The sequence below is a fragment of the Lactuca serriola genome, chromosome 2 (genome assembly GCF_051521515.1).
Source record: "Lactuca serriola cultivar US96UC23 chromosome 2, Lser_US96UC23_V15, whole genome shotgun sequence".
In the NCBI taxonomy this organism is placed as follows: Eukaryota; Viridiplantae; Streptophyta; class Magnoliopsida; order Asterales; family Asteraceae; genus Lactuca; species Lactuca serriola.
Window position 1 is genome coordinate 8,782,430 of NC_136409.1, and position 13,284 is coordinate 8,795,713.

The 13,284-nt window shown below is 38.6% G+C and overlaps 1 protein-coding gene across 1 annotated transcript; it reads right to left on the reverse strand.

Annotated features, from left to right (window-relative positions):
• Positions 1 to 417: 417 nt before the first annotated feature.
• On the reverse strand, positions 418 to 6,880 carry LOC145085943 (protein NLP5-like). The gene is made up of 5 exons (XM_079023639.1): positions 6,542 to 6,880; positions 4,417 to 5,322; positions 3,808 to 3,855; positions 2,797 to 3,592; positions 418 to 1,882 (listed from the first exon to the last, which is right to left on the reverse strand). Exons 2-5 carry the CDS (start codon positions 5,236 to 5,238, stop codon positions 1,074 to 1,076), a joined length of 2,475 nt encoding a protein of 824 aa, XP_078879765.1. The 5' UTR covers positions 5,239 to 5,322; positions 6,542 to 6,880; the 3' UTR covers positions 418 to 1,073.
• Between the last annotated feature and the right edge of the window lie 6,404 nt (positions 6,881 to 13,284).

Consider the following 13,284-nt stretch of genomic DNA (forward strand, 5'->3'; position numbering starts at 1 on the left):
ACCGATAATTAACGGTTCGGTTATTGTTTTAAAGGTTAATCGAACCATTATTAACCGAACCACTAACTTTATATTTACCTATATAAAAATTATAGATTATATATAAAATAATATACTCCAACTTATCCAAGAGCAATTAAAACTTCAAAAAATAATCCATTAATCCTCTTATCAAGAGAAGAACGAACAGTCAAACCATTGGAGGTTAATGACACAGATACACAAAATCATTTAATCATGCATTGTGTTTAAACAATTGATGAATTCGGTAATTCCAAATAGACTAATTCTATAATTCATAAATTTTATTCGCAATCAGTTCAATGGTCACTTTTTATATCATTTTTGAACATCATGGTTAGCATTACTAACAATGAACCAAAACCATAACCGAAAAAACCATTACCATAACCAATATTAACCATACACAATGAATACCAAAATGCATTAACCAATAGTAATGGTTATGGATCGTTTTTTTCCAATAACCGAACCAAACCGCCTCATACACACCTTAACAAAAACTATACATAAAAGTTCAACACAAAAATTTATAAAGAGAAATTTCGGATCAACCGAATTGATGCCAAATATCAGCCGTTTTGATATGTTGTCCATCGACCCGTTTTAATCAACTACAAGAATGTACAAGTGATGGCAACCTTGAAAATAAATACCTACTATGGATTTAATTTGTACAAACCAAAACATTCATATGATACAAACTTTATATTCAAACTACCAAACTTTAATACCACCACCATAACTATAACTTTGACCAAGATTTTCTTGACTTCAACCACCTGCCCTTGGTTGACTATTCGCATTGTACAGCCCCATCAATGCATCCCGATGACCACCCGCAACATTTAAGCCGAACCCTTCACTAGTTTGGCTAGAAAACCTTGTCTTGACCCATCGAGCACGCTGTATAGTACAACTCTTTAATGCACACACGTACAACCCCCCGATACACATCAACCCAAATCCTTCATGGGTCTTACCCAAAAAACCGTATCGACCCATCAAACACAGCCCATTAGAGATGAACTTGTTGGATTTGGGTCGGGTCTTTATAAAATCACGGTGCTACCAAAACTGCCCCCCACATGTTGAGCCTCAGAAAGCGCAAGCTTAATCGTCCCTGTTTTACACGATCTATAAACATCAACACACTCCTCTAAATCCGCATCACAAGTCAAAAGAACCCATTCAGAATCATCGTCAAAATACTTCAAATGAAACCCGTTTATATCGCCAATACAAAACCTCTTCGCGATTTCTTCAAGTAGTTGATTGTATCCCCAATCTTTTTGCAATCGAAAACGAATCTTTTCTTCCCCAAAAGTAACTTTAACCCTCGATACATTCTCATCTCGAGAACTCCCGCTTTTGGGGGGACGATTTTGAGTCATCGGGACTTCAGTGAGTAACTTATGACTATGTGATCTTTGAAGCACTTTTGGTTCTTGTTCTTGATCTTGATCTTGATCATGATCATGATCTTGATTATAAACGGACACATGAAGCTCTGCATCGCTGCGGGCCCGTTTCAAAATGGGTTCGTCATTGGTAGGGTGGGTCCCGCTGGAAGATGATTGGCCAGAACTTGAAGTTTGGCTGCATGATGGGGAAAGTGATGATTTGGTGATAGTAGCCTCGATGGGCTTTGGTGAAAATGGGCCTGTTTTTGGGTCTGAAGAAGCGAGGTTTGGGAAGTTTGAGTAAAAAGACTCGATTTGGAAGGAGCCTGAGGCTCCATGGACTGAATCCATGACAAGTTGGATCTTTTGTAAGGAATGTCCGACTTTTTTAATCTTGCGAGATGGCCATCTTTGGATCCCGTGTTGTCGACAAATTCGTTTCAAAGTTGTTGGACAGACTGCAAAAAAAAAAAAATAAAAATAAAAATAAAAAATCATGGTTTAGTTATTTTGTTTGTAAAGAAACAAAAAATAGAAACTGATCTTAATTGTATCTTGATAAGACGTTTTTATAATGTATGTAGATTTGTTACATTGATAATAATTTGGTTAGATGCAAGAAATAGGAATGTACTTTCTTTAAATTATTTATTATAGAATTGTACTTTTAATTATTTTCTTATCAAGACATTGTACTTTGAAAAACATAGTGAATTATAATAATGCCTTCTAAATACATTAATTTTCATTCCTAGATGAGAAAAAAAATTGGTAGTTTACTGTCATAATAGGATAGATTTTTTTAAGAACAATGGCTTATGAAGTGAAAAATAATAAACAAAGATATGTAAGTAAATTGTTGTTTCTTGTTAACCCTCAATTATTTAAGGTTTCTTCAGTTTCCATTGAACTCCAAAATACAACAAAAAATCTTCATGCTTTGGAAGATTTTCACTTCAACAATTCAATGTTTTGTGCCTACTATTTTTATTGCTTTGAGCATTGCAAAAAACCAAAAATACCAAAAAAAAACAACATAAAGAAAACCAATCTGGCCCCAAAGACTAAATCGAAAAATCGATTTTTTTGAGATAGAAACCAAATCTTTATTGTTTCGACAAGAAAACCGTTGTTTTTGGTGTTAGGAATAAAAAAAACAAAAAAGTGAAGTGTATTCGATTTGCTATTTTTATTGCTTTATTCAACCAATAAACAAGAAAAAGATATTGAAACCTAAAAAATAACTTTTTTTCTGGTTAGACACCAAGTTTTTTGGTTCGGTTTTGGCTTTTAGGCAAAAACCCAACCAAACATAACTATCTTAAATGTTGAAAACCTATCAACAACATAAAATAAGTTAAGGAGCACTTACCTCCGAGGTTCTTAGCTGCATCTTTCAAGCTACCCGCAAAATACTGTCTAAGCATTTCCGAAGTAATCGTTTTCTCCGTCTTAGCACCACCCCGCCGTCTCTCCATCCGTTTATTCCCATCATTGACGAAACTACCCTCACCGGAACCACCATCACCCCCTTGTTTCCTACTCACCTCCCCACTTTTCTCCAAAATCTCTTCCACTTTCACCGCCCGTCCACCCGCAACCACCGCCGCACCACCTTCCTCCGCTAACTCCTTATCCGTAACCACCCGTAAGCTCCGGCAAACATTTTGTATAATAACCGACAACGAATTAAGCAACCCCTTTTGCTCCTCTTCATCTTTACATTCAACCGGTAAAAAAAACTCCAAAACATAATCAATATCACCCGTGAAAGTGCTTCTAAGCCTTATTGCAACAACCCCACGTAAGTCAAACATCCGTGCATGATGCGAGAGTGGATACTCGGTTTTTGTCAATGAGGTCACGTCTGAGAAATAACACGGTTGATTGGTGGTGAAAGCGCGGCCCACCACCCCTTGGCCTTTTAACAAGTGGTGGTCCGAACACGCTTCTTGGAAATCTTTGAAACGCGGTTCGTGGACATAGCATGCGGGGTCCACGGTGGATATACAATGGATTAAGTTGGTGTCTGAGTGGCGACAACCGTCTTTGCCTTGTTGGATGCACCGGACCCACGTTTGAGCCAAGGGTAAGTTGTGGGTTTTGCATGCGGTTTTGAGGATCTCGATGATTTCGGGTAAAGCGGCTTCGTTTAAACCGTCGGTTACCTGGGAAAATATGTTTATCAAACGGTTAATATATAGCAAAGTAATTTTATTTATTTTTCCTATGAGTAGTATGTGAATAGGTAAATCAGGTACACAACAGTCTGCTAGGTAGGCCCAGAAGGAGCCCAATCCACATTGGAATTGGAACTCCCATACTGCGGCTGCTGAGACTTGAACCCGTGACCTAATTTGTAAGTATCTCACCAGAGTATTACCTTGAAGTTCTTGGAGTTGGAAGACTCGGAGCTCCGGAGATCAACGGCCTATAAAAAACAAAAACTTCAAAAGATTAAGTTGTTTCTTGGTAAGATTTTGTAATAGAGATAAGAACATGAAAAGTAAATGGATTCATTGGTATAACCATGCAAAGTTGCATTCATTTTGGATGTAACTATGCATTAAAGGGTTAAATGCAATAGATAACAACATACTTCTATTTATTTTCTTAATATAACGTTCAACATTTGTTTCCTATTAAAACATTGTGATTTAGAAAATTTACTCGACTATAGTTGTGTCATCGAAATATAGAACAATTTCCACTTCTATAACCGAGTAGGTTTTTCAAATACAATGTCCTTGTAAGAAAAATGAAAGTGGAATGCTATGATTGGATAGATTTTTCATAGTACAATGTCTTAGTAAAAAAAGATTGAAAGTACAATGTTTTAATAGAAAAACACGAAAGTTATATGCTATAATAAACAAACAAACAAAAGTACATAGCTATTTTTGCATTTAGCCCTTTGTTAAATGTTTTCAAAGTAATGACCATAAAACTCTTAATAATGTTATTATAACCAAAAAATAAAACAAAAACCTACCTCGAGAGCTTTACAAACACCTTCAATCTCGGGATTATAACTACTCTTTTGAGTAGTCATAACAACCTCAATAACACCAAGACAACTTTGACTATCCCTATCAAAAACCGGAACTGCAACACTCCCTTTAACATCAAACTCTTGAGCATGACCAACTCTCGGATACTCCTCCGTTTTAAAAAACCGAACATCCGGTGTCCATTCCGGAACTTTTCCCATAAATACCCTTCCAGGTAACCCTACAATCTCCTTCGAATTGCCCTCAGCCGGAAAATGATACCCTTCGGATATATTTCTATAATAGGAAAGTTGAGGGCAATTTGTGTCAAGTGAAGAAAGTTGAGAGCTTGTACTTAAAACCTTCTTTCCTTCTCGATTTTCCGGTAGCCATATTTGAATAAGCATGTTTCTATGAATAGTGGAATGTCTTATATTCTCGATTGCATAAATCAATCTTTCTTTCACGGTTAATGATTGGCCAATTCCTGGTGGGATCCACCATCTTTGGCTTTCGATTTGAAGGTTTTCAGATTGGTTGTGAAATCCTAATGAATTACTTACGAGGGTTTTTGATTGAATCACATCTTCTGGAAGATTCTTGAGAAGTGGTGATCTTTCTTGATGTTCTTGAATGTCTTCAAAAGTTGGCCATAGAAATGGAGTGTCGAAAAGGGAATTGTTGTTGTTGTTGTTGAACTCGGATCCTTCTGTTGCTTGTAGCCAACAACCATCTAATAAAAGTTCATCCATGTAATCGTAATCCATTAAGGATTCGGATGGATTCCCAAACATGTTATTAGGAGAAAAAACGCTGTCATCCATTGCTCTAATTTTGTACTTAAAATCTCACGGATTTTATTTAAAGATCCTAACTTTATTGTTCATATCGCTATGTATGTGTCAAAGCTGTTGAAAAAGAAAGAAAATAAACATTAATCGATGAGAAACGAACAAAATATATCTAAAAATGCGAGCTTTTTAGTGCATATCTCAAGAAATTTGGGGGGAAAGAAAGAACAACATTACTCCACAAAAACTGGATGAATTAGTGTTGGAAGAATAATACTTGAACACCAAAAAAGCCATGTTAAGAGGAGACACGGTGTCATGGATATATCTATAATCATGTACTCAAAATCCCAAAAATTTTATCTAAAAATTTGACTTTTTGAATTCATGTTTCAATCAGAATCTGTCAAAATTGGGGAAGAAGGACATTTAGAGGAAACACAAATGAATTTAATACTAAAAAGTTCAACGCCACATCCAAACATGTTATGAGCTGTAATTTGTACTCAAATCACATGATTTTATCTAAAAATAAGAGCTTTATTGTTCAAATATTAAAATTGGGGGAAATGAAAGAAGACGAACATCAATCAATGAAAGAAAAGAAATTAAACATCAATACTAGAAAACCCATATGAAATCCCACAAACGTTTTCCAAAGTTGGAGCTTTTTTTTCATCATATTTCAAGCCAAATCTGTCGAAACTTACAAAAAGAAAGCAACAAATTCATTATGAAAACACATGAAATTCAACTCTGAAAAAGCGATAGCCTATATGCGTGGAAAATCAAAAGATTCTATCAACATGACTACTAACGATATCAATCATAGTCAAAGTACCTAAAAAGTCAGCTACAGAAACAAAAAGAAAAAAAATCAATGAATGAACAGACCCCAGTTCAGAATACCTACTTTCAAGGAGACTTAAGATTCGAAATGGAAGTTAAAACTAGAAAACAAACAAAAAGCATTAAATTTATTATTTCTTACAGATTTTCAAAGATTGTACTTACAACCACTTGCAAACTCTACCATCACTAGACGGAAAATTAACAAAAAAGAGAGAAAAAAAAAAAACATAGAAGGATGAATAGAATAGGGAACAGTTCTTGAGATTAGATTCTTGAATATTCCTAATAAGGGTTTACCACATTTTTATCTGGGCAAAGAGTAAATCCCGAAAATACCCATAAAAAAGTTATAGAGAAACACAAGAAATTTTGTGGGATGTTTCAGATGCAGAAGCACATATAACGCAACCCAAAAACACTGTTGGATTTGCTAATCGTTTGCTCTGAATCAAAAGGAAACGCATAGAAATATCTGAACTTTCACCTTGTAATAATCATCTCTTTTGGTTCTTTAAACCTTTTGAGACTCCTTGAAAGCCTGTTTCTTTGTTGTTTGTTCAAGATTCTTCTTACAATCTCAGAAACCCCACCATGAAACTCATAGGGAATCCCGCGGCTAGTCAACCTTGCTCTAGAGAGAGAAAGAGAGAAGATCCTTTTGGGTCGAAAGATATAGAAAGAAAGATTCAATTGTAAGATGAATTGAGATGACGAAACAAGAAATATTATATCCGAAGCTAAAATGGGTGATGTAAGATCCAAATCAATAAAAAAATGGGTTTTTCTTCTTGTTTTTGGACATTTCTTTAAAAGTGGGCGAGAAAATAAAGAATTGAATGTTGGTGTGTGTGTGGGTAAGCAATTGGCAAATTTAAAAAGACAAAAAAAATAAATAAATAAAAAAGATTTAGTCACACTAAATCTATTTGAGGCTCTATGTTTTAGTTTTTATAGTTTGACCACTATATTATTCAAAGTTTTACTTTGTTCAATCAAGAATTGGTATATAGCGTAGGGAAATCGAGTAAAGTGCATTTTAAAGAAAATAATAACTTATATAGTTTTTGGCAAAATAATCATGCATTTTGCAATAGATATTCTGGAGTAGTCGAAATTGGGTTGAGCTTGGTTCTATATAGATGGGCCCACAGGTGATACCGGAATGTCATTCCGAAAAAACTGATATTTTTAGAATCTAAATTTTAAAGATTTTGTGTTTTCTAACATGGATTCAACAAACCATATTAGATTTTTAGATTAATATGATTACATATATATATGTAGGAATGTTGTAATTTAATGTGGAATGCATAGAACATGCCCGAAATATACAGAATACGTTTAGAATCACATATTGCATGTACTTTTTTTGTTACTTTTAGTCATTGTTTACCTGTTACTAGCCTATAAACTCATAGTAATACACCATCGAAAGTATAGTATTATAGGTAATGTCGTTAATTTGTTTATGGATTGGGAATAACGAGTCCAGAATATGAAAAAAATGACATGGAACGTCTGGAATGTTATTGTCTGAAAAGTTTGTAATGTTTTGCTCGAAGCCTGGAATGACTTGTATTGTTTTGCATATCGTTAAATTAGTAATTAATATTGATTTTCATTAAACCAATATCGGCGAACTAGTATGAAATCACAAGCAGTGCCTTGAATGACTTCGAAGGTGGTCAAGATCAATTTGTGTGGATGTCGCTTAAAAATAGGTTTTACGTATAATGAGATTATATAGTATCTACAAGAACTTTTTGAATAGGTCCCGATAGAGTTAACCCTCAATTAAAAATATTTTTATTATATTTGCATTTTATGATACTAAAATTAAACATTTTTATTTGTAGAGAAAAAAATTGAATGTGGAAATAGAAAAACAGTCACAAACTCACCCACCAGAATCAAATATGAAAAAAGAGAGAGAGAGAGAGAGAGAGAGAGAGAGAGAGAGAGAGAGAGAGAGAGAGAATGTTAAAGCTTAAATTGAAAGAAAAGCGAACTTCGGAAGACGGGAGCAGATTAAGATTAGATAAACTTGTTATTTTGTGGTAGTTATCGGTTTATAATCTTTGTTATAGATGTCATTAACTTCATGTACTAGAGAACGCTTTATAATGTTTGTTTTTATTTATGGCACCATTTAACTTTTTAAAAGATGTCTTTATTTTTTTAACGAATCGCAGTCTTCGACATCCAATGATGAGAGTGATGAGTCAACGCTGCAAATGGAATATGAATTGTTCCGCCATGAGGACAACCAATGGGGTATTGTTGATATAATTGTTTTAGAAATGATTCGTTATCTTCAACGCGTGAAATAAAGAAGGATAGTCTTGGAAATCCCATAACCATTTTCTGCCACCAAGGAGTATAGAAAGCTAGCATTTTACAATATTAAAGTCTCCTCACAGCAATGCATGAATATATAGAACAATTTGTCAATACAATGGAAACCATCAAAGAATCACGTAGAGTAAGATCAACAGTAGAAAAAATAGTGGAAATGACCGATAAAGTCCTCCTTATAATTGAGAGCTAAATGTAATTATTTAAAGTTCATGTAGACACTACTAGTTTGCACCATATGAAAGTCCCAAGTTATCTTGGAAATCAACTCTAATTTATAAAAAAATGTAATTTCATTTTAAAATTAAATATGTAATGTTGCACCTGGTTCTTGGTACGTATTCCTTTTATTTTATATCAAGTGTTTTGCTTTTTGGCCTTGGACTCAGCGAGTCGAAGGACCAACTCGCCGAGTAAAAGCGGGACGGAACGCGTGACTTAAGTGATGGACTCGACGAGTAGGCCCTGGCTGGACAAAAACCCTAATCTGAGGGTTTGCACCCTATTTAAGCAACCTTATACGTCCTCCATCGTCCCTTATGCACCCAGAAACCCTCTATAGAAAACCCTAGTCGTTGTTGAAGCAATCTAAATCATTTTGGTGGATTTTGGTGTTGGTGGTCTTAAGAAGGGAGGAGAAGAGCTTGAGGAAACAAGAAGAGACCAGAGGGGTTCGAGTTTGTGCTTCATTTTCAGTCTTCAGAAGGTATAATGTTGCTAACTTGCTTGTTCAATTGCTAGCTAGATCCCATTTTATGGAGATTTAGGGCTTTTATAAGCCATTTTAGGTAGCCAACCATGAATGCAAGCATGTTTGGGGACAAGGCTTCGGATCTAGGTCCTTTAAGGGGTCTCAAGGCAGAAAATGGGTGCTTTTCCACCCAAGGAAGACTCCATGCAACCCAAGAGCTTGTTTTAGGGCCTTTTGGACTCAAAGTCCCATGCATGCACGTAAAGTTTGTAACTTTACGTGCTAGAACGATTGTAGGAGCCTAGATCTATCTTTTGATAAAAGGTTGTACATCTGAAATCAAGGATTTAGGGTGTGGATGTGACCAACTCGGCAAGTCCGTTCTTGGGACTCGACGAGTCCAAGGCTTTGAGTCCCATACCTGTTGAGGGTCAAAAGAACTCAATTGGGTATTAGAAGGGTTGTAGCAAGACAGAAAGAGGGATCGAGGAGTCGAAGGGAGTCGACTTGTGCACCGAGGATAATTCAAACACTACACAACACTAAGGTGAGTTACCTTCCAGTAGGGGTGGGTCTACGACCACAATGTCGGCCCACCAAAAAGGGGTATTTAGAAGATGATTGTCTTTATGATAATTATCTTGGTTTGGTTATGTGCTTCGATTATGAGATTTAACTGTATGACATGTTATGTGTGTAGGAGGGATTAGTTTCCCTGACAGTGGTCCTTAGGACCTAGGGGTAGGTCAGTACCCGGATATGCCTGACTGTATACTTATATCTGCTGTTGCATGCTAGTGGTAGGGGGTGAAATAGTCCCCAGTTACCGGTTGAAAGATACCGATGATGATTATCGGTTGAAAGATACCGATGATGGTTACCGGTTGAAAGATACCGATAAAGGTTACCGGTTGAAAGATACCGACGATATTGTATGGTATGTGGTATGATGGGGGAACTCACTAAGCTTAGTGCTTACAGTTTTAGTTTTGGTTTCAGGTACCTCTTCGTCGAAGGGGAAGGAGCCGGCGGTGTAGCAGCGCATCACACACACACATGGTTCCCGCATTGAGTTTATGTGATTGTACTCTGATTTTCATTACTTCTGATGTTATGGTTTGAGACACAACATTATGATTTTGTAATGTGATGTTTTATCGACAATGTTTTTGGTAAAATGTTTATTAAATATAGTAGTTCAAAAACGAAGTTTTCGGGCTTGAATTTTGGGTCATTACAAGTTGGTATCAGAGCCCTGGTTTGAGGGATTCGAACACACCCTTGGGGGTGTCTGAACTCAAACCGAGGGACTAAAAGATTTTACAAGGAAAATGGTTTTCTAAAAACTAAATTGAGAAATTTTAAAGACGAAGTGTGTGATGCGTGCGGGCTCAAGTAAGTTTTCCCCAATATACCCATACTTACTGTGTTATGTTATATGGTTTGATTCATAGAACTGCATGCTAGAATAGGAATAAGGATCTAGGAAAATGCCTTGTGTGCCTGATATATGATTCTGAGAATTGCATGCTAGTTAGGGCTAAGGATCTAGGAAGGATGCCTTATGTGCCTGTTGTATGAGCCGTATGCTAGGACTGATCAGTCAGCAGTAGGATGGCCTGTGTAGGTTATGCCTGGTTTGGTTACTCAATGCACGAATGCTGCTTACTTTGTGCTATGGGGGTTCTGGCCAACTTCAACTAACTAAGGAACGAATATGTAACAGTATCCACAAGCTAGTTAGGGGGAGGTGGTGGGGACTCCTAGTGCAGCTGATGGCGGAGAGTAGGTCGGAGAGTGCCCTAGGGAAGCCTAGGGTGAGATCAGTGGAAAGGGTATCGGAAAAAGAAGAAAAAAAGAGGGACTTGGCGAAGTCGAGGCAATCCTTGAGGAAAGTACGGATAGATGTGGAAGGTAGTATGGGCCCATACTACTAAAAGCAGAGGATCCATACTCGAGTCAAGGAGGGCCTAGATGGAACCAGGAAACTTGGAAAGTGTATGTGACCCTGACAATAATATGTTTATTTTCAGAATGTTGGTCACGCGACATGGAGCGGGAGGTTCAGGATCCGAGTCAGGATCGGGCTCAGGTGCAGGGTCCGAGCATGTGGATGATGGACTACGCGAGTTCATCGCGTTCGAGATCACGCGAGGTATCCTTGATGCGACACCGGTTATCTTCGGGTCGATCAAGGAGGGGATCATTGAGCTGATGGAGGATCGCCTCCGATCATTCTGGAGTGATCTAGTGTCTGGCCAGACGAGCACACACACACTGTCCTTTAAGGACTTCAGAGGGAGTGGTGCGCCGGATTTCCATGGGGTGAAGGACCCTATTGCCGCTAGGAGATGGATCGCAGACATTGAGTCTGTGCGGCTGACTAGCTTCTGCCCGGAAGGGTCGAAGGTCCGTTTCGTTGCAGGATGTTTGAGGGACCGAGCCAGAGATTGGTGGGAGCTGATTGGTGACACGTTGGGAGCCCCAGCCATTGAGGTTATGATGTGGACAGATTTTGTGGCCCGATTTAAGGTCGAGTTCGCACCGGCTATGGAGCTTCAGCAGCTGGCCAGGGAGTTCTTGGATATGAGACTGACTATGGAGACTGTGGCAGAGATCACCACCAAGTTCCGGGAGAGGGCTTTGTTGGTTCCCCAGTATGCGGGTGATGAGGACATGAGGAGGACCCGCTACCATGACATGCTATGGGCTGACATCCGGGACCATGTCAATTTTTCAGCTTGCCCTACCTTGTCGTACTGGGTCGGGATCCGGCTGCTATAAGTGCGGCAAGGTTGGGCATTTTGGCAGAGATTGTACTGCCCCTACTCCTACGATTCAGACATCAGACCTGATTTGCTTTCATTGCAATCAGATGGGCCATAAAAAGGCCAATTGCCCTAGATTGACAGCAACAGCGGCGCCGACAGTGACGCCGACTCCAGCGACAGCACGGGTTGTGGATGGCCGAAAGGTCAAGTTGGAGGCTCCAGTGGTTCGGAGCCGAGCATTTCAGCTGACAGCCGAGGAGGCACGCACTGCACCTGATGTGGTGACGGGTATGATTTTTTATTTATGCTTTTATGTTATGTCGCTGTGAGTCTAATATATTATGTGCCTTGCTTAGGATCGTTCCATGTGAACGGTATCCCAGTTCAGGTATTGTTTGATTCGGGTGCCACCCGATCATTTATCTCTCTTACGCTTAGCAAGAAGTTTCCTGAGTCTTCAGGCATATTGGATTGCCCTCTAGATGTCAAGATTGCGGATGACCGGTCCGTGCGAGCGTCAGAGGTCTATCGGGATTGTGTTTTGCGGCTGTTCGAGGAACGTTACCTGGTGGACTTGGTTCCCATACCTTTGCGGGGGAACAAAGTTATTATTGGTATGGATTGGCTGAGCCCCAATGGGGCAGTGATCGACTGCGTGCAACAGTCAGTGCGGATCAGGACCCTTAGTGGGGGAGAGCTGGTGGTTCAGGGTGAAAGGCCACAGCGAGGACCAGCCTTATGTTCGGCAGCGAGAGCTTGGCGTTACCTCCAGCAGGGTTGTACAGGTTATGTCGCTTATGTTATGGATACCCGGGAAACGGGAAGGGCGACGGTGGGCGATGTGCCCATGGTGCGAGAGTTTACGGACGTATCCCTGAAGAGCTGTCTGGGATACCTCCGGAGAGACAGGTGGAGTTCTGGATCGACCTAGTCCCTGGTGCGACTCCGGTAGCCAAGGCACCGTATCGTAGGGGTGTCGAACGGGTAAAATTTTCGGGTTTCGGGTAGAATGGGTATTTCTTTAAGAAAATAATACCCGATACCCGACCTATATTGTAATTTGGGTTTTCAGGTTTCGGGTATTCGGGTTTGAGGTCGGGTCGGGTAATTATCGGGTATACCCAAAAATTTCTTAAATGACACTTATTGATAATTTTTTTTTTATTTTTACATGTTGGTTGGTTTAATAAAGAATTGGGTAGGAAAATACTCCATACAATTAACAAGTACATATATAATAACAATACAAATCATTATAATATTTTATGTACTTTTTTAATTTCATTCCGTGCGATAGTGAGAAACTAAGAATTGTGATGACGGTTTAGGACTTCAGCTTCAACGTCGTATTCCCTTTGCAAGTTTGCGTCGACGGTCAAGCTGTCATTCATAAGAAGGAAACGAAGGGTT

Coding starts and splice junctions, on each gene's coding strand:
- LOC145085943 (XM_079023639.1), bottom strand. CDS start 5,238: ATGGATGACAGCGTTTTTTCTCCTAATAACATGTTTGGGAATCCATCC. Junction 3,856..4,416: donor GTGTTTGTAAAGCTCTCGAG/GTAGGTTTTTGT, acceptor TGTTTTTTATAG/GCCGTTGATCTCCGGAGCTC. Junction 3,593..3,807: donor CCAACTCCAAGAACTTCAAG/GTAATACTCTGG, acceptor ATATTTTCCCAG/GTAACCGACGGTTTAAACGA.